Below are 27,719 nucleotides of genomic sequence, written 5' to 3' on the forward strand. Positions count from 1 at the left end.
GGCTCCTTGCCTCCTTTTCTGTCCACTCATCTCCCACATGATTCCTTCATTCCCTACCCTAATAAACCCAAGTCATGTCCCTGCCCTTCTAAATCTGGCTCAGAATGTCTCTTTTTTCAGGCTTCTACTGGTCTGATTACCACGTCAGCCACCCCGTATTTCCTGAGGGCATCCTGTGTGTGCTGCAGCTACAGCAGCAAACAAGTCTCGGTCTCCATCTTTGAGGAAAACCCCTCGTGGGGCAGGTAGACGTGGGCAGATTCAGTTAAAGTCAGTGTGGACCATGACGAGAAGGAAGGGGGCAACAAATACCCAGCCAGCTCCATGATGCCCTCAGCTTCGCAGCTCTTTGTGGGTACATGCCTCCTTGTTTTAGATTACTTTTCTTTTGTGCTAAGAAATCTTTTATTTATTTACATTTCTTCATTTCACTTCAAAGCTATCCATAAGGCAGCTTGTAGCCCATCTCTCTCCACCACTGGGCCTAGGAGTGATCTGCTGGGAACCGGGCCTTTGGGGTGAGGTTCAACCATGATTAGCCCCAGGGAAAGGGTATGTGTGCGTATAGGTAGTAGGGGGTTTGCGAGTTAACACAGGCAGAATGTCCACTCTTTTTCACGACGAATTTAGGGATTTATATTCACAGGTGCCCTGTCCCTCCACCCACACCAGGGTTCCCCAGGCTCCTCTCCCAGTGGCACACATTTCCACCTCAGAAAGTGCACTCACTGAATATACTTCTTCTGAGAGCTGGGGATGACAGGGCGCCAAGACCCTAGAGAGAGGTAGCTGTCTATGTCTGAGATCCAGGCCACGTTCTAGCATGGCTGCTGGTCAGAAATGTAGTTTTTCTGTGTCCTGTCACTCTGTACCCGAGGTACGGGGCAGCAGAAGAGCTCTGGCAGGGACCTGGCTTCCAGTCCCAGTTCGGCCACTGTCTGTGTGGCGTTGGGCATGCTGCCTCGCCTTTTGGAGCCGCAGTTCCTTCCTATGGAACACGAGGGGCCTGAGGAGAGCACCGAATCCAAGAGGTAGATAAGGGCTTGGAGAAGTATTAAGGCCATGTGGAGGGGATCACTGCTATCAGAGAACGTGGGGCATCAGCCAGCATCGATTTTCAGAGGGTCCTAGGCAGCTCAGCCAAGACAAACACAGGCTTGAGGAAGAACGGGAGGATGGACATGAGGAAGCTGGGAGTGCTTCCCAGAGGGAGCAATGCACTGGAAACCACGAGATGGGTACCTAATGATAATAGCTGACAGTCCCTGGAAGCTTATTAAGTGCCTGGCAATGTTCTAAAGCTATACAGGGCTCAGAACAAGTCTATGAGGTAAGTATAATTATCACTTCTACCTTGCAGATGAGAAAACCGAGTCACAGATTAAAGTAACTTGCCCAACGTCACTCAGGTTTGACAATTAAGCTCCAAGTCTGTGCTCTTAGCCACTAAACTCTACTGCCTTATATTTCCTGCTCTGTCAATCAGCTCTTGGCAGTCTTCATCTGTAAGTTCTGAGCTTTGTGCCCGGATGTCAAGTGCCCCGGGATACCAGAAGTATAGACTCTAATGATCACTTATGTCAAGTGGTGTGGGTTCTCGTCCTAGTTCTACTGATTTTCTGAGTAACTTTCAGCAAGTTTCAGGGCTTGATTTTCTTGGCTGGAATACTTTTGGTTTCACAAGATCTTACCCTAGGGTTTCCAGAAGTGAGGCAACAATTATGGTAGTAATATCCAACACGTGCTGATTGCTTACTATGTGCTAACGGTGTTTAGCAGTTTACATGATCTCATTTAACCTTCATAATAATCCAATGAGATAGGCACCATAATTGAACCTATTTTACAGATGAGAAAACGGATGTGAACAGAGATCCCAGCCAACTCCAGAGTAGTTTAGAGTTGGGGTTTGAACCCAGGCAGGTAGAGTCAGACCCTTGCTCCCGATTCCTCTGTCACAGTGCTATGCTAACTGCCGTCTTCAGTGCGCTACCACCTACCTCAGGAGAAGATCACGGAGCCCCATTCTTTTCCTTTTTCAAGGATTATTGACCTAACAATGGAAGTTAACAAAACTGCTCAAATTTGGGAGAAAGAGTAGAGGCTAATGAGGGAAGAGAAATAAGCCAAAGATCTGATAAAGAAATTATACAAATGTGCAAATGAGACCTTGTGAGGCAGCCAGGTCGAGAGGCATTAGTGACCTTTTACAAATGAGGCAACTAAGGATTAGAGAGCCAGAACCTAAATCCAAGGCACCAGGTCCCTGGCCAGTGTACGTGTCATTGAGCCAGCCTTACTGTACAGTTCCTCTCTGGCTCCTGTGACACGGCACCTCCTGTCCATCATTCCTTGGGTCCTGCTGGTGTCGGGTACAGTCCAGGACTCTTGGGTTTGGAAGGCAGGTCTTACACCTGCCTGTTACATGGCCAGAAAATGTCTATGCTAAACACAGACTCTGCACGGAGTTGGCCCACAGGGCTGGTGCAAGAAGGAGTTTGATACAGGCACCACCTAGGATTTAAAGATTAAATACATAGATGGTTGTACTGGGTTTCTCATGCCTCACATCTCCCTATTTGACAGAGGAACAAACTGACAAGTTCACAATCTAGCCTCCTACTGCAGCTAGGAACAATGGCACTGAAAGGAGAGTTGAGAGACTAGATTCTGATTTCACCTCTTCCCTTCACAAGTGACCCTGGTTGGGCCCCTACATGCTGCAGGGTCTCAGTCTTCTCATCTGAAGAGTAGATCTAATTCGGCATCTACGCTACCTCCCTCATGGGGTCGAACAAGACGGTCGATGGGTGGTACCATGGAAAGTACGAGGTGATGAATAAACACGAGATCAGGGCTCGGGCGCTGACTTCAGTGTGCTAGCGCCTGAGCTCACCGTGACTCAGTGTCTCACTGCACACTCACGACAGCTTTAGACACGGGACTGGACAGCTGCACTTTGAGGCGAGAGAGCTGAAACCTGGAGGGCTCAAGCAACCTGCCTAAGGCCAGGAGGAAGTAGAACTGGAGCCTGTGCTGAGGAATGGCTGGCTCCAGGGCCGTGACCGCCCAGCCCACTGCCCCCGAGGGGTGATGGTAGATGGCAGGACGCCATCACCATGCTCTCAGGAGCCCCCGCATTAGTGGTGGCAGTCAGCCCCTCGTTCAGATGTGCCAACCGAAAATGACCTGCATCATCAGTCTCTAGCAAACCCCGTCTCCTTTCTACACCAGCAAGTCAGCCGATGCTTCCCTTCTTCTTCCACTGTGTATGAAGACATAGTAAGACAGCTTGGATAAGGAGATTATAATTTGTAATTAAATATTAACCTTTCTGACAGTATTAAAATTAAACCACTCAGAATTCTTCATCCCTAATCAGGTGGTTCCTGCCCGTAACTGTATCTTCCCTAATAGTCTTGCTAGTTTATGGCTCTTTCCAGAGTGCTAATTGTTTCAATCGCTGCCAACCTGATGAATTGTCTTAAAAATGCTATTTCAGTCGCAGCACATTAGCATGCATGTGCGGCTTCTTGCCTACTGCCTGTCAAGTGGGTCGCTCTGGGCTTGGGTGAGGCAGAGCATAGCTACTGGCAGAGCCAGGGAGGCTTTGGAGCCTTTAGCCAGTTATTAGGCAGAAGGGGGCCAGGGACGTGGCTCAGGAGGACACAGCCTGAGCGACCTGTGTTGTTTCCGTGGCTGCCAAGCCTTCAGGGAGGAGGCAAAGGGGCAGTGAGGCCAGAGGCAGGATGGAAGGTGGCTAGGACTCTGCCGCTGGGGCAGCTTGGGCTGCCGGGGCCCTGAGTAATTCCTCACTGCCTCAGCAGGGGAAGCCTTCCTTAGAAATTAGGCAAGGGCATCTGGGGTCACGGGCAACCTCGGCTGGTGGGCAAGGGTACCTTAGCCTCCACAGGGGAAGGCTGGTGGAAGAATGTTTGGCGTTAGGTGAAATGTTTCTGCAATCTCCAAGGATGGCTGTGACATTTCTCTCTGTAGGAAAACATTTCCTGTCAGCCTAGAAAGTCAAACTAAGTAGGCTTGGAGAGCCCGAGTCTGAATAAACATGGGACAGGGATAGGCCTCTCTTGTGGCAAGTCCAAAGGCTCCGAAGTCATGGGGAAAAGGGGACTATGACCACCCCACAGCTTAGGGACTAAGAAATCATGTTTAGGGGCGCCTGGGTGGCTCAGTCATTAAGCGTCTGCCTTCGGCTCGGGGCGTGATCCCTGTGTTGTGGGATCGAGCCCCACATCAGGCTCTTCTGCTGGGAGCCTGCTTCTTCCTCTCCCACTCCCCCTGCTTGTGTTCCCTCTCTCACTGGCTGTCTGTCAAATAAATAAATAAAATCTTAAAAAAAAAAAGAAATCATGTTTAAAAGCTCACATACAATGGAGAGAAGCAATATGGCATCTTCTCATTCCTACCTGTTTTCTTCTACAGGCCCCAAGACTCTCTCTAGCATGGCCTTGTTGTCCTAGACAGTAATGATATGTTTCTAAAGCTGTTTCCCACTCTAGCCTGACTTCCTCAGGGCAGGGAGAGTGTCCTAAATGCTGAGTTTATCAGGTTCTAGTACAATACCTCGCCAGAGGAGATGACTGAAAATGCATGGATGAATCTCATTGGGTTCTCCCAAATGCCCCAGCAGTCAGGCAGGGCAAGGATTATTTTTCCTGTTTCATAGATGAGTAAACTGAGGTACAAGGATGCTGGATAACTTGCTTAAATTCCTGGAACAATTGGTGGCCAAGTTGGGGCCAGACTGAAGTGGGCTTTCTGGAGCCAGGGTCCATTTTTTTGATTCACTATTGACAGATTCAGGGAGCCAAGAATTTGGGGGGCTAGCAGCAGTGGCGAGGTCTCCATGGCCTGCACATCAGCCCTGCATCCCAGCACTTACCTTTTTGGCATCTTTGTGCATATATTTGGCTGTCTGCTTGGCCAGCTCTGTCTTTCCTAATAAGAAGAAAGGGAGAGGTGTTGGGTTAGGACCAAATGACTGTTTTCTGGAATGAAAGAACATAAGAAATGCATGGACATTGGAAATAATATATTTTTATGGATGGGCTCAGGGAGGGTCGGTGACTCTCCCAGTCACTGGAGGGAGAATTAAAGGTGGAGCTGGAACCAGAATTGAAGTCTGCACTGCATCTTGATTTTTCTGTGGATGGAGATTGAGACTTCTTCTCTATAGCAGTATCCCGAGAGTGGGAGGTAGACTCTTATAATCCAGAGCCAACTTGTCCTTTGAAGCCCAGGGCAAGCCTTGCCTCTGACAGGAGCACCCTGACTTCCTGGTCACTGCACTGAATCTCTTTAGACACTGATGGTTTTGCCATCCAGCCAGGCCCTGGAGCCACAGGCCCAACAGAGGCTGGGAGGGTATGAAGAACACCTCTCCCTGGCCTCATAGTCTTTCTTTGTAACATAAAGAAGGAATGACAATACCAAAGTGGTGGCTCTGAAGGGCCATTTGGTATGATGGCCAAACCTTTAGAAGTAATTGTCTAGCAGAGGAAATCAAGTTCTATAGTATCATGGTGAGGTGGCGGAACCTACATCTGGGGGAGTGCTAGGTCCATGAAGATGCTAAGAGGGGAAGAAGAGACAACAAATGCATGAAACTCCCCATCAGGACAATGGTGGGAGGAGGTGGTGCAGGTGGGGGTTCTATGAGGGTGGAGAGAGAGGGGATGAGAATGCCTCAGATAATCCAGCTCAACTGACTAGAAAAATACCCAACCCATTTGACTGAAACCAATTTGGCAATGCATCCCACACTGTGCTGGCCATATCAGGGGCTTTCTTTAGCTTCCTAGAAGGTTATGCCCCAAGCTGTACTAAATAAGGTTGGTGTGCTGGGCAGTGGAGGTGGTTCAACTGTTCCCACGGGGCAGCTCTGGGGATGCAGAGTGGCCGGACCAGGGCTATCAGACCCCAAAGGGCCCGGCCGCCCAGGTGACTTAGGCCCGGCACCACAGCTTCCAGAGAGAGGGGCATAATTCCAGCTGTTGCTAACATGACAGACAATCCTCTTGCTGGCTCTGTAATTTGGAGGCGGTTGTTTTCAGAGCTGGAGTTGTATAGAAGTGGATTGTGCAACCCTGGCCCATAGCAGCTGGGGTTCCCCCAGCTCTCCTCCCCCACCTGCCAATCTGCTCCCAGTTACCTATTCCAGATGATCCCAAAAAGAGGAAGACCAGAGGGTGTTCTTCGTCATACCAGCCATTCTCCTTCCTCCGGATCGCTAGGGCCAAACACACAAGATGGGGGGGGACAGGGAGGGAGGCAGATAAATCAATGACACAAAAGGCAGGATAATTATCACTAAGTATACAATATGTTTTACTGCTCTGCGCCCACTCAAAGTCCTCACTACCATTAGTGCTGCCTAATCTGATTAGCTGGCAAGGCCCCTAGAGACACCTAATCAGGTTAGCATGGATTTGGAAAGCTGCCCAGAGCAGATTTCGGATAAAGTTTTCCAGGATGAGCACTCAGCGTTGCCAGGGAAACTGAAAGGCGGGTGGACGGTGAATAGAGGGGTAGGGGGCTGGTGAAGGAGAATTCGAAAGGAACTTTAGCTCTCAGATGGCTGGTTACCCATCTACTCACCACTGGTGGGAAACTGAGCCTGCCTTCTATGCAAATGGAAGAGACAGAAGCCCATGGCAGGCCCTGAGAGATCTGGGGTGTGAGCTCTGGACCTTCCCATTTGGGGAAACCAAGATCTAGTCTGCTGTCTGGAAGTATAGCCAAATGTACTTTCTGGAATCCAGTCAGGGGTCGTGTGGAGCTCAGGGCACAGACGAGTGAGCCACTCGGTTAGCACTGCCACTAACCATGGTCTCCAGTGGGGAGCAGTGGTGGGAGAGTGGGATAGATACAGACTGGTTCCCTGGGAGGTCAGTTCTGCTAGAGTGAGACCTGACTGCTCCTCTTCAGGAGGAAGTAGATAATAAAAGGCTGTGCATTTAAGGTGAGGAAACTAAATGCCTGACTACAGAGTGGGAGAATCAGGCTCAGAGGCATCACTCAAGCAGGAGAGCAGGGGGCGGAATGAGGCAGAACCATTAGAAGAACCATTTATTGAACACGTTACCTGTTGGGTGCAACTGGAAAAACTGTCAACATTTTTATTACTCAAGACCCACACAAACACCCGGAGAGGAAAAGTATTATTCTCAATTCCATTATACTAAACAGGAAACTGAGGCAAGAGATAAAGAGACTTGTCCAAGTCATACAACTAGTAGATTACTAGTTGACTGGTAGAGATGGTAGAGTCTCTTCTCTCTCTAAACATTTTTTTTTGTTCATATATGAACAAAAGTGAGTATCAATTTGGGTTGCATTAATGGGAACGTGGCAGTCAGAAGTGGGAAGAGGACAGAGCACTGTGTAATGTGAGGGTTAGTCTAGAGATAGGACTGCATGTATGGTCTGGTTCTCAAAGTGTCAGGGGGAGATTAACAAAGGGATATATGTCAGAAGACAAGGCCTGGAAAACAAGTCAACTGAGGAAGAGTTGATGGTCTTAGGGAAGTACTGGCCAGTCCTGAGGTACAGATCCTAAATGCTATACTGTGTGTTACAATCTGTATGGCTGGGTTCCAGAGAAGTAGCTGCAGAGGTCAGGGAAGGCTTTCTGGAAGAAGTGGGACTGATGAGGGATCATGGAGCCTGGGAAGGATCTGGAGCGGCAAAGGTGGCCAGCATGACATAGATGGGGAGACGGGAATGAACATAAGTAGCTGTGGGTGGGGTCAGATTATGGTCTCAAATACCTGCATTAGGACTTCAGGTCCGTGTTTGTGGCCTTTCTCACCTCAAACTCAAATGCTGCTACCTAAAGATCTTTCTAGTTCTGGCCTCAGCAGGAACAGATGGAAGTGCAACCTCTTAGGAGACACCCCCTGAGAATCCTGAGAGGGGCCTGAGAAAATTACGCAAGTCCAGCCTCTCCCTTGGGCAAGGTACCCGATCATCTCTAAACTAACTGACCCAGCCCTGTGGAAGGCTTGGCTCTCAGAGGAACCCACTGGCCTCACAGGTACCTGAAGGGTGGGGATGATGAGGGGTAGTTCAAGCCTGGCTGAGATGGAGTCCCCAGTGTCCCGAGAGAAACAAGAACCCGTGGGTGGGGTTTTGGGGGAGGCAGAGATATAAATGGTGAAGGCTAGACTTCTGTGGACATTATGTATAGATGTGTGTTGGGGCAGGGGTGAGAGGAGTCATCTGAAAGGGGTCACATTCTTCTAAAAGTCGAGTGAACTGAGAACGTAAGTTGGAAAGAAGCTGAGCACGAACTGGTTCAGGCTTCATGGGGTATTTGGGGGAGGCAGAAGTGCCCAGGCATCACTCAGACAGGAGGCCTGGGGGAAGTGGGGTTCCCCAGGTGTCAGGTACCTGAGCTTCTAATCTTGATTTCTCTTTTGGGAAAGCTTCCCAGCTACTGAGAGCTGCACACTGCTGGGCTATGCAGTTCAAAACGCCATGGAGAAGGTGGAATTGGATTATGCCTGGGGCCATCTTTCCCCCTTCTTTTCTAATAATGCACCTGGGAGAGAGCTCTTTATAATGCCAGGCGGACTCCACTGCACAGCTGTCCCTGGCCAATTCTGCCAGACCCAGGGCATGAGTCCGGGGTGGGTTTGATCTGGCCCCCTGTGAAACAGGCGAAATGCCAACCATTAAACAATTACAACTCTGGATATTTCTAATAATATCTGAAGAGAAAAACGACCAAGCAGATGGAGTCCGACAGAATGAAAAATGGAAGCAGCTAGGAAAGACTGAGGAAGGCGGGCACCCAGGGTGTGTGGCTGGCAGGGTGGCTGATGACCACGGCTGGGAGCCTTGAGGGTTCTGTCAGGCTGGGGCAGAGACCCTGACGGGTCACTGGAGATGTGGCCATAGGTACTGATGTTGTCACTGTGGACCAGCAAATGCAGCAACTTACTCTGCTAGCACTTTTCGGTCTATCAAAAACTTCCAAAGACAGAACTTCATTTGAGTCTCATTATGAATCCACAAAGCAGGCAGGGCAGGGATTATGATTCTCTCTCTCTCTCTTTTTAAGTTTATTTATTTTATAGTAATCTCTACACCCAATGTAAGGTCCGAACTCACAACCCTGAGATCAAGATCTGACTGGGCCAGCCAGGCGTCCCTCGATTCCCTTCTTATAAATGAGGAAGTATGTGCAGAGAGGTTAGGTAACCTGCTCAAGGTTACACAGGTAAATAAATGAAGGCCCTGGCTAACTCTCGAGCCTGAACTCGTGCTTCAGGAGTTTAAAGAAAGGAGTCAGCCCTCCCCAGCCACAACACCTCCTCATAGCCTAGCCTCATTCAGAAAACTTGGTCTTTCTGTAGCCTTCCAGTCTGGCTCGTTCAGCCTTTGATACATGGCCTCGGGAGCCCCTGTTCTCCGACTGCTTCCTGACACTACTCTCTGGACTCGCAATGGTGTCAGGGTCCCCTGAGCAGGCAGCTCTGCCCCTTCCTTGGCCAGTCCCATCTCTGCAAGCTCCCACAGGCACGGCTGCCTCTCCATAGGCTGGGCCAGCGCCAGGGCCCCCTGGCTGTGTTCTTCCCCTTTAGCAGAACGCCTTCTCCTGGCTGTGCCCCCCACTACCAGACCATCTTCAAACTCACATGCAGCAACCTTCCTTTTTTTTTTTTTTTAAAGATTTTATTTATTTATTCGACAGAGAGAGAGACAGCCAGCGAGAGAGGGAACACAAGCAGGGGGAGTGGGAGAGGAAGAAGCAGGCTCATAGCGGAGGAGCCTGATGTGGGGCTCGATCCCATAACGACAGGATCATGCCCTGAGCCGAAGGCAGACGCTAAACCGCTGTGCCACCCAGGCGCCCCTGCAGCAACCTTTCTGATTAACTCCACAATCCCACCTCTACTCCATTAACTCCTGGGGTCTGTATTCTCTGGTCTACTTCACCTACAGGGTGGTGTGGTGGACAGGGCAGGAGTTATAGGGTCTAGTTTAGAGTCCTGGCTCCGCCACTTTCTAGCTGACTGGCTTTGAATAAAACACTTGGTTTCTCAGCTATAAAATAGGAATGGTCAGACACACGCTAAGCCAGCCCCACATGTAGATGAAATGAGTCCAGGGTTGTTAAGGCACTCTGTACGAGCAGGATAATCAGAAAAGTAAAAACCACAGTAGTCACAGGAGCAGTGGCAGCTGTAGTGGTAGGTGACGGAGAGCTCTTTCATCCTTGTGCTAGTCCTGAGCAGTAGGTATGATCTACATTTTACAGAAGAGAAGACTGGGGCTCAGTGAGGGGCAGTGCAAGGGGTTTCATCCACCTGTGCCTCTGTGTCCTGGAGGAGGTGTGCCCAGGCTGTGTAATCTGTGGGAGCAGGTGCTAGGAGCTCCATTTCCTGAGGGACCCTTGGGACTAGCCCAGAGGTGGTATAATGTTTGCTGACTAAATGAATTAATTGTTGGTCTTTCTGGAATCACAAGGAGAAAAAAACAGATACTCTGATTTCCATTTTACAGAGAAGAAGAGTGAGGCCTGGACCCGAATCTCTTAATGCTCCCAGTGGTCACTACCTGTGGGTGAAGAAGGCTTCCTTTCTTTTTTTTCTTTTTTTTAAAGATTTTATTTATACATTTGACAGAGAGAGACAGTCAGCGAGAGAGGGAACATGAGCAGGGGGAGTGGGAGAGGAAGAAGCAGGCTCCCAGCGGAGGAGCCCAATGCAGGGCTCGATCCCAGGACCCTGGGATCACGCCCTGAGATGAAGGCGGACGCTTAACGACTGAGCCACCCAGGCGCTCCTTCCTTTCTCTTCTTAACCCCTCTCCAGGGACCTCTTCCATCTGTGCAGCAAACAAGTGCTGAGCCAGGTGCTGGGCTAAAGTAAGGTCTGTGCCATTTAGGTGAGCGCTGCTGTGCAAACTGTGGCTTCCAAATGGAATGGGAGCACTGGCAGAACTGCGGGAAGAGCCATTCATGCCCAACTGACATCCGTGCCAGGATGATGAGGGGGCACCGCCAGGCAGTACTGGTGTGATGGGACATTCCAAACAGAAACACCCATAGTGTGCAAAACCAAAGTAAGAGGAGACAGCTGCCTCCTCCTCCCATCCCAGGCCTTTGCCTCCATCCAGCTCCAGGTTCTGAGGCCCTCTGAGTGGGCTGACTCCTCCTTCCTGGTAAGTTCTAATGATCTAGTGTGGGAGGGTTTTTTTTAGCCTAACCTGGAACATGTTTGTCTCATGCTTGTGGCATCTCCTAGGGGAACCAGTCCTTCAGAGGAACTCTTGTGGCTGAGCACCTGAACACTTTAGCAATCTCCTGTCTACAGCCGGTAGGTTCGGGGAGCACAGCCAGTGCTCAAGAAGTGCTTGCTGGCCGAATGAGTACTGACTGGAGCCTGAGGTTGGGAGGATGAGAGAACGGTTCTCTTCTTAGTCTCTAAGGATTAGTGTTTCTGAAGGCAAACTATTGCTACTGAGTGGTTAACATAAAAAAATGCAAATAGCTTCTGCTGAACACCCCCCACCCCAGGCGTGTGTGTGTGTGCGCACGTGTGTGTGTGTTGGGGTAGGAATCACTGGAAGAATACCACCCTTCCAGAAAGAAGCTGGGATGAGAATCTGTGTCAAAGAGAGGATGAATGTCAAGATGGGCTCAGGCTTCATTCACTTGAGTTTAGCAATCTTTTACACATCTGTGTGCCCAACCCTGGGGAAACGGCTGAACGAGAGGTAGTTCCTGACCTTTGGAGAGACACATTCAAAGAGATGCCCTGTGGTAAGTGCGGTGATAAAAGGTGTTCACGGGAAGCCCCAAGAACGGCCCCCGTGTCCTGGTGGAGGGCTAAGAAAGGCTTTCTGGAGAAGGCCTGGGTCTTGAGTGTCTTAGCAGGCCAGGGCAGGGGCAGGGTGGTCTGGATAACGAGAATATCTGAAGTGGCGTGGGGTGCAGGTGAGACTGCAAGCAGTCTTCTTTCTTTCTTTCTTTTTTTTTTTTTTAAAGATTTTATTTATGTATTTGTCAGAGAGAGAGACAGCGAGAGAGGGAACAAAAGCAGGGGCAGAGGGAGAAGCAGGCTTCCCGCTGAGCAAGGAGCCCGATGCGGGGCTTGATCCCACGCCCCTGGGATCATGACCTGAGCTGAAGGCAGACGCTTAAGGACTGAGCCACCCAGGCGCCCCTGCAAGCAGTTTTCTAAATTAATCACTGCCATGCCATGACTCAGGGATGGCCTGGATGTATTTCTCAGCTAAGAAACAGGACTCTAAGCGGGATCCAGAAAGGTGCAGGGCTTGGGCAATTACAGCTTTAGACTGTCAGAAAGGGAAGTAAAGCATGAGATAGCCCACTGTGTGCCATGTGGCTGATGCTGAGATTCTGAGTTCAGGCCAGACCCCAGCATGGAAGATCAGCTGTGATGGCAGAGCTTTCCTGAGGGAATTCATGGGCTTCCACCTCAAGTGGGAGCAGGTGCGACGGGTGTTGGTGATAAGCCCCTGGTTAGAGGGAGCTGCAGGGAAGCTTCCAGGCGTGCAGGCTAACACTCATGTTCCTAGTACGCTTGTGAGCTACTAGAGGGCAGGCTTACAGCTTCTCTTCTCTCCTCGGAGCGGAGATGGACAAGGGGCCAACCAAATTACTTCAACAAACCGCACTACACATCTACTTCAAGCAGAGTGCTGTGCCAGGAACTGGAAAAACAAAAATGATTCAGTCATGGTCTCTGCTCTCAGGAGTCTACAGTCTATCGCTCCTGAACTGAGTTAGGCTAAGTGAAAACCAAGCAGAGTGTGGGAGATGGGCAGGGCAGGGTGGGGTCAGGAAAGGGCCAGAAGAAAAGGAATTCCAAGCAGGGAGGGCAGCAGGGCAGTGTCAACAAATGCAAGCAGATCAACACAGCACGTCCAGGGAAGGAAGCAGCCAGGTGTAGGGGCGGGGCGGGGGGGGCAGGGCGGCAGCAGCAGGGGTGGGCCTTGTATACTGGGCTATAGCAGCAAGAGCCACTCAGAGATTTTGAACAGGGGAGTTTCCACATTTTACAAAACTCACTCCATTTGGGGAGGAGAAGTGATTACAGGGGAAGGAAAGGAGGCAGGGAGACCAGGGAGGAGGCCACTACATGGTTCAAATGGGAGATCCTGAGGTCCTGAGCAAGGGCAGTGGTATTCGGAAAGGAGGGGAGAGGCCAAGCTTGAGACCCATTTGAGAGGTGGAATACAGAACCTGATATGTGCCGGGCTGTAAGGGGTGAGGGAGAGGGAGGAGCCAAGGAACTAAGTTTTTATTTAGGAGACCAGTGGATGGTGGTGCCTTTACTGAGACAGGAGTATAGGAGGTGGGCAAGTTGGAAGAAGGGGGTGGAGCCTAGCCGTGAAGGTGCTAAATAGACCGCTGGTTGCTTTTCTGAGGAGAATGGTGGGACACAGAGGCTCTGAGCTTCCAGGAGGTCAGCCCAATGGGCTAGGCATACTCTCCCTCCCATGACTAAGAGTAGCTCTGGATTCTGGAAGGACAGCCTCACTTTCAATGCTAAGGCACTGGTTTGTGGTATGTAGGCTGGCCCTGCTTTGGCTCCAGTGACCCTAGAAGACCAGAGAGGCCATGCGGGCCTAAACTAAGGGGTTGGTGCTTTATCTCCTCCATTTGTAAGGCGGTAACTGTGCGCCAGCCTTGCTAGAAGCCCTGCAGCTGGGGATCACACTGATAAATTCACTGTATTACTTTGCACAAATCAATATCCCAGCACTTACCAGGGGTTGATGTGACCGAAATTGGTTTCAGCCAATTCGTGTGGGTAATAAATGGCCATTTATCAAATCAATTCATTCTGCGGCACTTCTCTGGCTGCCCATCCTCATGGTACCCCTGGGGTGCCAGGCTCCACCCAGCTAGTCCCTAGCATATATCTGACGTTAGCTTAGACAATCCAGAGAGGCCCGGTCTACCCCTCTGGATCTGCCTCTCTCTCCTGCACCTGCTTCAGTCTGCAGACCTTGAGGCACTGGCTGCTGCTTGTCTACCACCAATTCTGACCCAGGGAGTACCTCATGCTTCAGCTGAGTTGGTAGGTGAACATTATCTGATCATTATCAGTGTGATCACCAGCCACAGGCTTCCCAGCTAGGCGGGCATACAATTACCATCATACCAACCCCACAGCTCAGACCCTAACACCTGTCTTTTCTAGAGTCACTGGAGACTCAGCAGGGTCAACCTACTTACCACAGTACAAGGCGCAGGGCCTTCCTGATCTGAGGCAGAGTTCGGGTACCAGAATGGAGCTTTGGGTAGAGGGAAGCTCTCAGGGCAGACATTCCGACAGACCCTCGGAGATGGGCAGCTGAATCACTCCTGCTCTGGGCCAACGACAAGGGAAGACAAGGTGGGTGGTACTTCAGAGGTCAGTGTAGGATCAGGGGCTGGGACTACAGATCAGTCCTGGCTTAACGGAAATAACTGTGGGCCTGATCTAAAGAACATGCCCAACCTGGATGGTAAACATCCTGAGGACTGAGACTAGGAAGAGTATGTGTGTATCGTGAGACAGTCGTGGATTTGGCTCCCCAGCTCACAGGTGAGGAAAGTGATGCTCAAAGAGGCCGAGTGAGTAGCCCTAGTTGCACAGCTGATAAGTGGCAGACCTGCTATCTTGACCCAGGTTGGTCTAATTCTCTCCATCCCAATGTCCTCCTCCCCACTCCCTCCAACTTCTGGGAGCTTCACATCTCACAGGCTTGAGAAGCCAGGGAGAAACAGGAGGTCAGAGAGGAGCAGGCAGCCCGCTGGGAAAGGGCCGTGTAAGTAGAGGGAAAACACTACAATGGCAGCGGCAGTGCTGGCCCCTGTGGACAGGAAACTCCAGCAGGAGATGCTTTCTTAGCTCTCCACCCAGGTAATGTCCTTCTCATGGGCAAGTCCTCTCTTCAACCCCCAAGAGCTCCCAGGGTCTCTCCTTCCTCCACCTCAGCCACAGCCTTGGCAAAGAAGTGGGGGGTTGCCATCTGCAAGGGGGTGGCTTAGAGTGGATGTCTGTATCCAGACACAAAAGGGCAGCCTGGTGTGGTTTGGGCCTGAGACGTGGGCCTGTGTGTTCAAAACAGCTTTCCTCAGCTCCTGTGCGCGCCTGTAGGCAGCCTTCTGACCTCGAGCTGGTGAGGCAGCTCTGGCCCATGGGCTCCGTTTATCTGCTGCTGAGGTCAGGCCCCTGGTAAGGGGCTCATGACCGCCACATGAGTCCCACTGGTGTGTGACGAGGATGATCAGGCTGGGCTGGCTGTGTCGCTGGGTGGCTGCCTTCATTTATCAATTACTACTCTTAATTGGTGTCCTAGGGCTGAAAGGCCACTCCAGAATGTCCCAGAGGAGCACCACGATACAGTCTGATGTCTTCTTTTATCAGTGAGCCTCTATCAGTGCTGTCTTTGGCAGTACTGGACCGCATCTGGTGGGACCAAATGCTTGGAGAGAAGGGGTAAGCGACATGAATGGGACCGAGACGCTGGAGGACAGAGGTTTTTAAACTCGAGCTGAGCATCAGAATCACCAGCAGGGCCTGCTAAAACACAGACTGCCGGACCCTACCCCAGAGTTTCTGATTCCATAGGTCTGGGGGAAGGCCTGAGATCTGCAAATTCCAACAACGTCCCCGAGGATGTTGATGTTGCTGGTCCAGAGACCATGCTTCGAGAACCACTGCCTTGGGGGATATCTTGTTTAAGCTGGGCATGGGTTACTCCGCCCTTGCCTCATCTGTCTAAGGTCACCTTCAGAGAGTCATGCACCTGAGTCACAGAGTAGAAGTGAGGCCACCACCCCGAGCAGAACCCTAGTTTTATAGTGTCTCTAGTGGGGTCTGCATGGGCAGGAGGGCAATTAGAGTAGGGGTTATACCAGAGAGCAGTCTGGCTCCTAGTATGGGATGTAAGAGCTTCCACGGTTGCGAAGAAGGCATTTAAGACTTGTTCAGGATGCCTTTCCTAAAATTGAGCTAGCTGCTGACAAACTACACTGAAGAGTGGCATAGCTACAGACTGGGAGACAAAAGATAGAAGTTCTAGTTCTGGCTGAGTTGCTACATTACAAGTAATGGACAAGTTCCTGTTCTTCTCCACGTCTCAGTCTGCCCGCCTGGAAAGTAGGGGATGGGGACAGTGGACCAGATGAAGGTCAGAATTAGAGCCCGGGAAAGCAGCCTTGAGCAATTATTAGAAGTGCTCTGTATCTCAGCTTCCTCATCTATAAAATGGGGATCTGGGGTACCTGGATGGCTTAGCCGGTTAAATGCCTGCCTTCGGCTCAGGTTACAATCTCGGAGTCCTGGGATCAAGCCCGTGTCGGGCTCCCTGCTCAGCGGGGAGTCTGCTTCCTCCTCCCCCTCTGCCTCTGTCCCCGACTCATGCTCTTTCTCTCAAATAAATAAATAAAAATCTTTAAAAAAAAATTAAATGGGGATTTAATGGTACCAACCTCATGGGGTTGCTGTAAGGATTAAACGACAACGTATGGGAAGAGCTTATCCCAATGCCTGACACACAGAAAGTACTGAACAAATGTTAAGTTGTAACAGCCACCTGTGCGCGGTACGGTGACAGCAGGATGTACGCCTCACTGCAGCAGACCACAAGCCACCCCTCCCTTTTTTAGTGCTGGCTGGCATCCTGATACTCACCAGCACCCACTGTGGCGATGGCACTCTCCTGGCCAATGATGTGCTCCTTCAGCCGCTGCTCCAGGGGAAAGCGGCGCCGCTCCTCAGCCTCACGCTTCCGTTGCTTCTCCTGGTACTGTGGGGAGAAAGGGAAGGTGGCTCAGGAGTGCTGGGCTCAGCAGGATCGTGTCATTCTACACTATAACCGGGGGCAAAAAACACAGGTCTGGGGCTCCAGGGGTCCTGATGCGTACTCTGGCTCCTGGCCACTGGAGGCTGGCCCAGTCCTTCCCACTGTCCTCTTGTCCTAGTCCTCACCTCAGGTGGCCTCTGCTCAGGAGTCCTGGCTCACCCTGCTAGTAAAATAAAGTACTGCTAGTAGATTAACCCTTGACTCTGGAGTCTGACAAAAGACCTGGGTCTGCAGCCCAGCTTTATCCCTTACAAGGTGTGCTTATTATCTGGAGCAAGTTACTTCCCCTTAGTTTACTCCTCTGTAAACGGGATGAAATAGGATGATACACATAATGAGCTGGCATGCAGTGTAAGTGCTGAACAAATAGAGGTTCTTTCCTTATCCTCTTGAAAATCTTTTTGGTTTTTACTGTCTCTCTCTCTTTTTTTTTTTTTTTAAGATTTTATTTATTTATTTGACAGAGATAGAGACAGCCAGCGAGAGAGGGAACACAAGCAGGGGGAGTGGTAGAGGAAGAAGCAGGCTCATAGTGGAGGAGCCTGATGTGGGGCTCGATCCCAGAACGCCGTGATCACGCCCTGAGCCAAAGGCAGACGCTCAACCGCTTTGCCACCCAGGCGCCCCGTCTCTCTCTTTTTTTAACGTAAGTTCTATGCCCAACGTGGGGCTTGAACTCATGACCCTATGATCAAGAGTCACACACTCCACCGACTAAGCCAGCCAGGTGCCCAGAAAACCTTTTTGGTTTTTAAACCAGAGCTATGAACACCCTCTACTTCAATGATATTGCATTTCAGTTAAACACAGTTATTCAGCAACTGCCATGTGTCTGGCCGTGTGCATGCCATGATGGAGATGGTAGGGTGGGGAGGAGGAGGAGGAGGACTGGAACGTGGGGCGTTCTAGTTGCTGCTGAGTGCCTGGTGTGTATCTGGCCCTTAGCTTGTTGGTCCACTTTAGAAAAGGCAGAAGGAAGGAGGCCTGAGCGTGATCACACTACAAGGGGAGAGAGGAAAGCCACCAGGCCTGCCCGCAGGAAGCTCTAAGTTGGACCTGGAGGTGAGGCAGGGCTCGTACGCAAATACTTCTCAGGCAGTATCAACCATTTTCCTCCAAAGCATGCATGCCTATTTCTAGCTTGTACCTATCACTAAAAAACAAAAAAACAAACAAAAACCTCCCACTGTTGAAAACAAATTTGTTGCGACGCCTGGGTGGCTCAGTCGATTAAGCATTCGACTCTTGACTTCAGCTCAGGTCTAGATCTCAGGGTCGTGAGTTCAAGCCCCGCATTGGACTCCATGTTAGTGTGGAGCCTGCTTAAAAACAAAAACAGGGGCGCCTGGGTGGCACAGCGGTTAAGCGTCTGCCTTCGGCTCAGGGCGTGATCCCGGCGTTGTGGGATCGAGCCCCGCATCGGGCTCCTCCACTAGGAGCCTGCTTCTTCCTCTCCCACTCCCCCTGCTTGTGTTCCCTCTCTCGCTGGCTGTCTCTATCTGTGTTAAATAAATAGATAAAATCTTTAAAAAAAAAAAAAAACCGAATTTGTTCCATGTTTGTGAATCTGTCCTCTCCATCGATCACGAGTTGCCCGAGGGCAGGCACTGTCTTTTACTCACTGCACAAGTCCTGGCACAGTGAAGGCGGCTGGTGAATGTTTGCAAAATAAATTTGGTGACAGCTAAGAAGAGGAGAGAATTAACAGCTGAACTGGGTGTCAGAGGAATCCAGGGAAGGGAAGGATACGCAAAGCCCAGAACATTGTGGGGAGGCTTCTGGGTGACTGGAGGCTTGAAGAAGCTGGAATACTGGGTTCGGCAGGAGATGTGGGACTACCTGGAGACCAGGCAGGAAGGGTGAGTGTGCAGGTCTGATGATAAAGTGCTCATGGAGCCAGGCGGATGGGGGAAGGAAGCAGGCCTTGGAGTGGGACAGAAAGACCTGGATCTTCAGTAGGCTCCTTTCCCCTAAGACCCTGTAACACTGACAGCTTTCTAGAAAGACAGTTGCCAAGGTAAGGCCCTGTCACAAAAGTTGTGGCTGCAGATTGCTCTTGCACGCAGAGTGGATGAAAAATACCTGCTGCTCGGGCAGTGTTTTCCTGTTACGGTAGTGACCTTGACAGAAGTTAAAAAAAATAAATAGCAAACAATCCAATTTTGGCTGTTGCTATCAGTCTGTAACTGAAAGCTCCCATCAGTCCTGGGTTTCATATGGAGCAATAATTCGGCACCAATCCCAGTGGAGCGACGCTTGCCGGTTGGAATCCAGAGTGTCACTGTGTAGCTCCCTCAGGCGCCACATACATCACCTGGCTCTGACGACTCCACCATATATCTGCCTCCTCCTCCTCCCTGCCCAACCAGCCCCTCTCAGCACTTGGGTCCACTGGGCTGGAAGGCTCTGATGGGGAGATGCACACATCCTGCCTGGTCTTGCACTGGCTAGCGGCCTGCCCGGCTTGGAGGCAGGAAGGCCACGAAAGCAGCTTGAAGCAATGGAAGCTGGCTGCCGAGGGTTTTCTGGGTCTGCTTCCTTACTTGCCCTCAGTGATGGGTCTCAGAGTATTCCTGCCTCTGGGCCTTTGCTCCTACTGCTCCCTCACCACAGAAGTCTCCTCTATTCCCATCTACCTCTAAGTGCCCTGGCGATCTCCACTTAAATACCACATTGTCTAAGGAGCCTGGTGTAAGGCTTCACGCCTACTCCTGGCACCTCCAGAGCACTTATCGAACTGCCCGTGTGTCTCTCCTTACTCAACCAGGAGGTCCTCAGTGACAAAGACCACGTCTTATTCAGCTCCATGGCTCTATCACACAGCACAGAAGGAGTCAATGCGTGCTGCCAACTGAATGAGGTTAACTACTGGTTGTGGAACAGCTCGCTGAGTGCCAGGCACTGTACAAGGCTGCACTTTATATACGGTGTCTCCTTTAATTCTCACAGTTGTCCCCATCGGAAGTTCGGCTCCTCTTCTGGCTCATAGTGGAGCAAGTCGTATGGCAGAAATAAGCAGCTTTGCTCCAGACAGACCTGAAATCAAACCTCACCTCATCCACTCACTGGCGAGCTGACCTTGAGGAAGTTCATTCACTTCCCTGAATTTTCGTTTCCTCATCTCTAACACGGAGACAGTCACTCACATCACCTTGCAGGATCCTGGTGGGATGCTGGTGAGGGTTAGGTGAAGTAACATACACAGACACCGGCAGAGTCTCTGGCACAGAGCAAATGTATAGGCAGAAGTAGGGGTGTGAGGGACTCAAGTGGAGAACACAGCAGCTGGCCCCTGACAGGCTTTTGATAAATGTTACTTCTCTTCTCCTTCACTGCATTTTGATAACTATCTAACCCAGTGCTTTTTTGGGGGATGAGGTGGGGGCCCTGGAACCCTTTTAACTAATTTAAGTTGTATGGGCTTCACAGATGAAGAACTGCTCTGGCTCAAGGAGAATCTAGGAGCCTAGTCCACTTAGATGCCCCCACTGCCCCAGAAATGGCTCCTCCCTGAAGAAGCCTACGTCTGCGGGTACCATTTCAATACCAACTGGGTGCTGGGGAGACCTCCACTGCACAAGGCAGCTCATCTCTGCCTGTCAGTTTTCTTTACGTGGTAGAGAATTCTGCCTCTAGGTGCTTTGCATGCATTGATCTGTGGGGCCTCTTAGGACGTATCTTTTTCCTTTGACACAGGCAAACACGACTTTTCTTGCCACTCCGTTGGTTTAGGTATAAACATTGTAGTCTCCCTAAGCCTTCTCTATGGAAACATTTTTATCTCCTATAACTCTTCAGTGTCACAATTTTAGGTGGTTTTAATATTCCTGTTATTTTCTTGGGCAAGGAGAAAGGGTCCTTAACTTCCATGGGGGTGAATATGGGAGAAAGGTTATACTGTGATCTGGCTGGTTTCTTTCTTTCTCTCTCTTTTTTTTTTTTTTTAAAGATTTTTATTTATTAGAGAGACAGATCATGAGTGGGGGGTAAGGGTAGACGAAGAAGCAGACTCCCCGCTGAGTAGGGAGCCTGATTCAGGACTTGATCCCAAGACCCTGGGATCATGACCTGAGCTGAAGGCAGATGCTTAACAGACTGAGCCACCCGGTCACCTTTTTTTTGTTTTTGTTTGTTTTAAGATTTATTTACTTATTCTAGGGAGGGGGTGATGGGGAGCGCAGGAGTGGAGGGAGGGGCAGAGAGGGGAAGCATACTCCTTGCTGAGCATGGAGCCTGACCCGGCCCCATCCCACAATCTCAAGATCATGACCTGAGATGAAATCAAGAGTCGGATGCCCAATCGACTGAGCCACCCAGGTACCCCTCGCTGGTTTCTTAGGAGCTTTCTAGATGGTCCTGGGAAAGATCCACCCTGTGGCCTAAATCTAGGCACATCCTGATTCTCCCCGCAGCTGGAACCCTAAATATCTATTCAGAAAAACTTCTGAAAATGGACTTTTTAATATAAATGTATAGGATGCTGGGATTAAACCAGGTTAAAGTTTACTGCTTTATGCTCTTTTCTAAATGCTTAGCAAAGTTTGTATTTAAAAAAAAATGAATTGAATGAATGAATGGCCTCTTAAGGCATTAGCTATGAGCCTAGGCTTGTGAAAAGCTAGCTAGTGGAAGAACCTAGGAAAGGAAAATACTTGGTCTGTATATATTGTTTGGGGAGGAGAGAAAGATGGGAGAAGGCACTTGGTAAGGGCTCCATAAATGTAGGCTACTACTGTTCCTGGCTTTTTGAGGAGATGGGGAGGGAGCCTACAGGGACTAAGGTCAAGGCCCTGCTTTGACAGGGTTCCACGAGAGGAGATGATAGGGCAAGTGACCCAGACTGTAGAAGCAGAGGGCACTGGGCTGAGAGGCACTAGGAAGAAGCCACCCAGGAGAGCAGGAGTGGGGGAGTGATCATCTTAATAAAAGCCATATGCAATTAGCTTCAGAAGCCCTCACCTGGAGCTGGCAGCAACCAGCTCCCCATGCTGCATCTTGGCTGGATAATCGTGGCCACTGGTTTCCATCATTCTTGATTTAATATGGCACCCCTCCTGGCTTTGAGTGCATTTACAGGAAAGGGCTGGGAGGGTGGGGTGAAGCCTAGCTAGGCTCTCTCAGAGGTGGGTGGCTGGATGTGTGGTTCTTTGGGGAGGGTTACAGAGAGAAGGGGTATGTCAGGCATCCTTATTATTGGGTATCCCTCAGGGAACAGGTCTGACAATGAACCCGGCAGTGTGTTCACCAAAAGGGCAGCTGAGGCAGGGGTGGGAGGGATGAGTAGGCAGAATGAGAACCTGGGCAAGAAAAGTGGTAGGTATGGAGGAGAGAAGAGAAGAAAGACCAAGCTACAATTTGCCTCTCATGGGAGGTCAGGGCCACAGAGCCTACTGGCTGCTCAGATACGCCCCATCCTCCTGACTCTGACTTCACCTTGCATCACAGAGCTTCTGTCATGCTCTGAAGCTGGAATGACAGAGTGGACTGGGTAGGAAAGTCACCAAACGGACCAGGGGGCAACAGAGGAGACTCGGGTCAGGAGATGATAGAAACAGCCCTGAGTGGGGGGAATGATGGTAAGAAGAGCCCAGGAGGTCCAATAAAGAAGCCTGGGGGATGAGAGAGGGACCCAAGGGACTTGCAAATCTCTTGAACTAGCTCATAAAGTATCCATCCCAGCACAGAAAGTCAAGGAACAGGGCAGGTGTCAGTTCTACTACACTTGGTGACAGTTATGTCAGCATCCAGGATTCCATTCTCCTGTCTCGCAGCCCCATCTTCCTTGCTGCCAGAGTGATGTTTTAATATGTAAATCAGATCATGTCACTCTGCAAATAGCTGGGCTGATCCAAAGACTGGTGAGAGAAGGTTAAGAGAGGCAAGGATGGGCTCAAGTGAGAAGACGAGTTGTGTTCTCAGTGCATGCTATCTAGGAGGCAGGAGATGTTGACTATCCTACAACTTTGGTTAAGGTGGTCTGTGCCAGGTTTCTCCACTATCATTTCCCCCTTTGTAATTAATAAGTATCCTGTGGGATGAGGATCTGAGCTTATGTAAATAATCCTGATACTCCTCAAACTCCCACTCACTAGTTGTGACACTGGTTGTGAAGTCTCACCTGATTGGGGACCCGCTGTTCTAATCCTCACGGCCCTAAGAAGTTCAGAGTATCTCCTCCTTCACTGTACAGAGATGAGGCAAATTAAAACAAAGATCCCCTGGTAGCAAGTAATAGAGACAGAGTGCTAATCCTTGCAGTTTGGCTCCAGAGCCTGCACTTGCCACCTTGCAGGTAAGAAAAGACCTGTTCCCTGCCTCGGGGAGTTCAGAGTCTGTTCAGGGAGATGAGATTTAAAACACAAATCTCCTATTCCTACTTTTAGCACGGGCTACCTAATGATTTTACTGAAAATAAACACCAGAAGGTGTTCTTGCTCGAAATGCATAACCTGAATTTAATCATAAGGAAACATTAGAAGAACCCAAATTGAGGGACATTTTACAAAATAACCTGCTTGTACTCATTAAATGTCAAGGTCATGAAAGACGAGGAAAAACTGAGGAACCATTCCAGATTAAAGGAGACTACTAAAGAGACATGAAACTAAATCCAACTTGGAATCCAGAATTCTCTTTTCTTGTAAGGATAATCATTGGGACAACTGGTAAAATGTGAATAACATCTGTAGATTAGTTAACATCAATACTAATGCCCTGCTTCTGAGGACTGTACCAAGGTAAGAAAATGTCCTTGTTTTTTTTAGGAAACACAACTATTTAGGGGTAAAGGGGCATCATGTGTGTAACTTACTCTTAAATGGTTCAGAAAAAATTATGAATCTCTCTCTATATAATATTTATATACGTCATAAAGCAAATGTGAGAAAATGTTAACAATAGGTAACATGGGCGAAGGGTTTACAGAATTCACTGCACTCTTTTTGAAATTACGTAAAAATAAAATAAATCAGGATAATGCTTACCCTTGGGGGATGGGTAGTGACTGGAAGAAGTATAAGGTGGGTTTCTGAATGTAATGGTCTATTTCTTGATCAGTTGCGTTTAATTTGTGAAAATTCAGTGAGCTATATATTTGCGATATGTGCACCTTATAAAGTATATTTCAATAAAAAGTTTTTCAAAAGTCAAAAACAAAAGAGAGAGCAAAAGCTTGTCCCTACAGAGCATATAGCTCTATGTCTGGCCCACAGTAAACCTGCAATGGAGGTCAGATGGTACTGCCATCCCTGTAGGGCCAAGCACAGGGCTAGGCGTGCAGCATATTAGCACTTGAAATGACATGCAGCAGGGAGTAGGCTGGGCAAAATGGGGAAGGAGTATCACTTCACCCTAAGACAGGAATAAGAGAACCCCCTTACCCTCCTGTGTACCTCACCCCTTCTCTCCTAGAGGGCTTTCCTCAGCTCTGATGGGAGCACCCAGGCTTATATAGCCCAGAATGCAGGCCCAGGGGAGCACTGACTCCCCAGCTACCCCTGAAGCAAATGAAAAAATATAGATATAGGAAATGTGCTTGTGATTCTGTCACTGGGATATGCAAATAAAATATATATGATAGGTCTATCTGCCTAATATTCCTGCCAATTCATTCTCTGGGTGTGATTAAAATGAGCAATAAATTCCTCGGGAGTCTCGGTGGAACGAGGATCGGGAGTGGAGATGCAGGCTGGCACCAGCACGTCCCCCTCAGCTGAATATTCATCACGGAAAAGCTTCCCATATTTTTGTTTTATCTGCCATAGAGTGCAGAGAGATATATTTCTACCTCGCTCCTTCGTCTCTTAGTTAAAACATGAAAATGGTCTGAGCTTTAAGTATTAAACTCCCCATGTAGTAAAATCCTTCAAACTGAGATCACAAGCTACCTTCTCTATGAAGCCTGCCCTGCTCATTCTGCCTGGAGGTGATCCATGCTTTCTTGGAGCCCCCACAAACTCTCTGCAGACCCCTCCTAACATACAAATCGGTCAGTGGGTATCAGAGCTAAGAGTGTCTGCCTCTCCCCCATCCTCCTCTACTAGACGGCCAGCTCAGAGGACAGGGGCTGGGCTTCATCTACCTCTGAACCTTCTTGGGGGGCCCAAGAAGCTTCTGCACAGAGAATGCTGAGAAACTGAGCAAACTGGCAGTAAGGAGAAAATCATTTAGGCCACTTAAAGTGACAGAGATTCTCAGGTAAGTGACACATTTTAAAAGGCAGAAGGAAATTAAAAATTAGGCTTATGGGTAACTTGAAAGTGGGAAAATAATCAAGAGATAATAGTAAGCGGAGCACCTGGCTGGCTCAGTCGGAAGAGCATGCAACTCTTGATCTCAGGGTCATGAGTTCAAGCTCCCACACTGGGTGTAGAGACTACTAAAAAAAAATAAAAAAAAAATAAAAAAAAATTAAGTGGAAAAAACCCCTCCAGATTCCAAATATGGAACTAGGATCATAACTCAAACACTTTCAGGGCCAAGTAGGAAACATAAATGTCTGATAGGCCAGCACATAATATAATAGGGAGCTGAGGGGCCTGTGGCTGGAGAATCCACACTCCTAATCCCTAAGGGGTCACATTTTTTTTTTATAAATTCTTGGGTTGGCAAAATAAAATATGGCTGCCAGTTTGAGACTCCTGTATACACAGTAGGCTATCAATCAGGTTAAAAAAAGAGGCCACTATATATAGATAGATAGATGAGGTCCAGAAAAGGCAAATATAATATCATAAAAGAAATCCTCTCATCCATATCCCAATAGTTACTTATGACAACTTGACTTTCTGTGTGTCACCTGCTTTCCTTCTTTCAGCTTCAGTTTTCCCGTCTGTAAAATGGAGGTAGTAAGAGCTATTTCAAGGATTTGTTATAGGATTAGAAAAAATACAGAGACAGCACCTAGCACTTCTAAGGCAGCCAGATTTAGTTAAGGGTCCCTCAGCAGCCCTAACCCCTCCACCTATTCTGGCACTAAGAGGCCTGCCCTATGTCATACCACCTAACACACCATGGGCTCTCCTGGCCAGGTCCAGGGTGTGCTCTCATGGGACAGCTATCACGCCTGAGACGGATGACAGGCGTGCAGTCCCTGAGGTCATCCGAAACATGTTTAGGGATTTCCCAAGACACCTGAGGAAACTGACCTGACCTCTAGGGCTGTTCCTAGGGGTGGAAAATGTGAACAGAGAGGAAGGAAGTGCTTGCTCTCTAGGAATTTTCACTCTTGCTGGTCCCAAGCACTCCTCAGGATGTGCTGTGAAAGCCCTTCCCACCCTTTCACCCCTTCTCTGGAGGAAACTACTGCAAGACAGTTATTAAAGATTCCAGGAAGACAAACTGTATGGTTAATGCTGGTTGCTAGATATTTCCAGCTCTCCCCCTTCTGGGCACATGGTAGGATTACTCTTCTTGGCCTCTTATGATTGGGTGGAAACAAGGCATTAGTTCTGTCCAGTGAGTCATGAGTGGAAGTAAAGGGTCTACTTCTAGACTGAGCATTTAATTATAGATGCAAGACCCTCTAGAGTATTCTTTTCCCTCTGGCCAGCAACCTGCAACATCCCAGAGGGTGGCTGTAATGCCAGTCTGGTCTCTGAGGGCCTATGAGGAACAGAGGCCCCACTGCTGACCCATCATGGACAGGCTGCATGAAGCCAAAAATAAATCTTTACTATTTTACACCACTGAAATTCTGGGTTGTTACAACATAATCTGGTTTATTCTGACCGATACATAGGTAATTGTATACTGAATGTTCCGGAACCTTAGAAACCATTTTGTGCAATGTCTTCATTTCACAGAGGTAAACTGAGCTTCAGTGAAGGGAAATGCTAGCCCCACATCACCCAGTCAGTGAGTGGTGGAATTGGGATCACAACCCATGTCTTGTCTCAGTCCAGTGACTTAAGTGCTCTTACTCAAGACACAGAGAATATCTGCCACTACATGGGACCGGTCACACTGAATCATCTCAAGGCACTTTAGCCAATGCGCCAAAAGAGACTCCATGATGATGGAAAGAGCACAAGAATGAGAATCAGAAACCAAGTCTTCTGCTTTTTCACGAAGATGGTGCTGAAGCGAAGAAGGAAGCCCCTGCCCCTCCCAAAGCCAAAGCCAAAGCAAAGGCTTTTAAGGCCAAGAAAGCAGTGCTGAAAGGCATCCACAGTCACAAAGAAAAGAAGATCCGCATGTCACCTACGTTCCCACGGCCCAAGACACTGCGTCTCTGAAGACAGCCCAAATATCCTCCAAAGGGTGCCCCCAGGAGAAACAAACCTGACCACTGTGCCATCATCAAGTTTCCCGACTACCGAGTCAGCCATGAAGAAAATAGAAGACAACAACACACTTGCGTTCATTGTGGATGTCAAGGCCACCAAACACCAGATCAAACAGGCTGTGAAGAAGCTCTAGGACACTGATGTGGCCAAGGTGAACACCCTGATCAGGCCCGATAGAGAGAAGAAGGCATATGTTCGACTGGCTCCTGACTATGATGCTTTGGATGTTACCAACAAAATTGGGATCATCTAAACTGAGTCACCTGGCTAAATCTAAATTTTTTCACCATAAAAAGAAAACAAACAAACAAACAAACAAACAAGAAACTAAGTCTTTCAGTTCTAGTTCTACCATTGAACCTACTACATGACCTTGTATTCAAGTCTGTTAGTTTCCGTTTTGACACTAATGCACTCTGGGACCAAAGGCAAGCCATGTCACATCCCTGGGCCCCAGCTTCCCCAGCAGTAAAACGAGTCCACTGATTTAGGCTTCAGAGATTTAAAATGTGTGCCCCACGAAAGAACCTCCAGAGCGGCTGCCTGGCAGAGAAGGGCTAGGTCAGGTGGGTGTGGCTCTGG

At 49.3% G+C, this 27,719-nt stretch overlaps 1 protein-coding gene and 1 pseudogene across 4 annotated transcripts in view; one reads left to right on the forward strand and one right to left on the reverse strand.

Moving 5' to 3' along the window:
- The window catches only part of CLPB (ClpB family mitochondrial disaggregase), a 140,510-nt gene that overhangs the window by 10,620 nt on the left and 102,171 nt on the right, over positions 1 to 27,719 (reverse strand). For all 4 annotated transcript variants that reach the window (XM_087868130.1, XM_087868129.1, XM_045782715.2 and 1 more), the window contains 3 exons: positions 16,680 to 16,794; positions 6,170 to 6,247; positions 4,901 to 4,956 (listed from right to left, as the gene is read on the reverse strand). In XM_087868130.1, the coding sequence (XP_087724256.1) occupies positions 4,901 to 4,956; positions 6,170 to 6,247; positions 16,680 to 16,794 (249 nt within the window). The remainder of the gene's footprint in view (positions 1 to 4,900; positions 4,957 to 6,169; positions 6,248 to 16,679; positions 16,795 to 27,719) is intronic.
- On the forward strand, positions 18,679 to 27,452 carry LOC148108749 (large ribosomal subunit protein uL23 pseudogene; annotated as a pseudogene).

The sequence above is a fragment of the Ursus americanus genome, chromosome 16 (genome assembly GCF_024610735.1).
Source record: "Ursus americanus isolate L20-20 chromosome 16, mUrsAme1.1.p, whole genome shotgun sequence".
NCBI classification, from domain to species: domain Eukaryota; kingdom Metazoa; phylum Chordata; class Mammalia; order Carnivora; family Ursidae; genus Ursus; species Ursus americanus.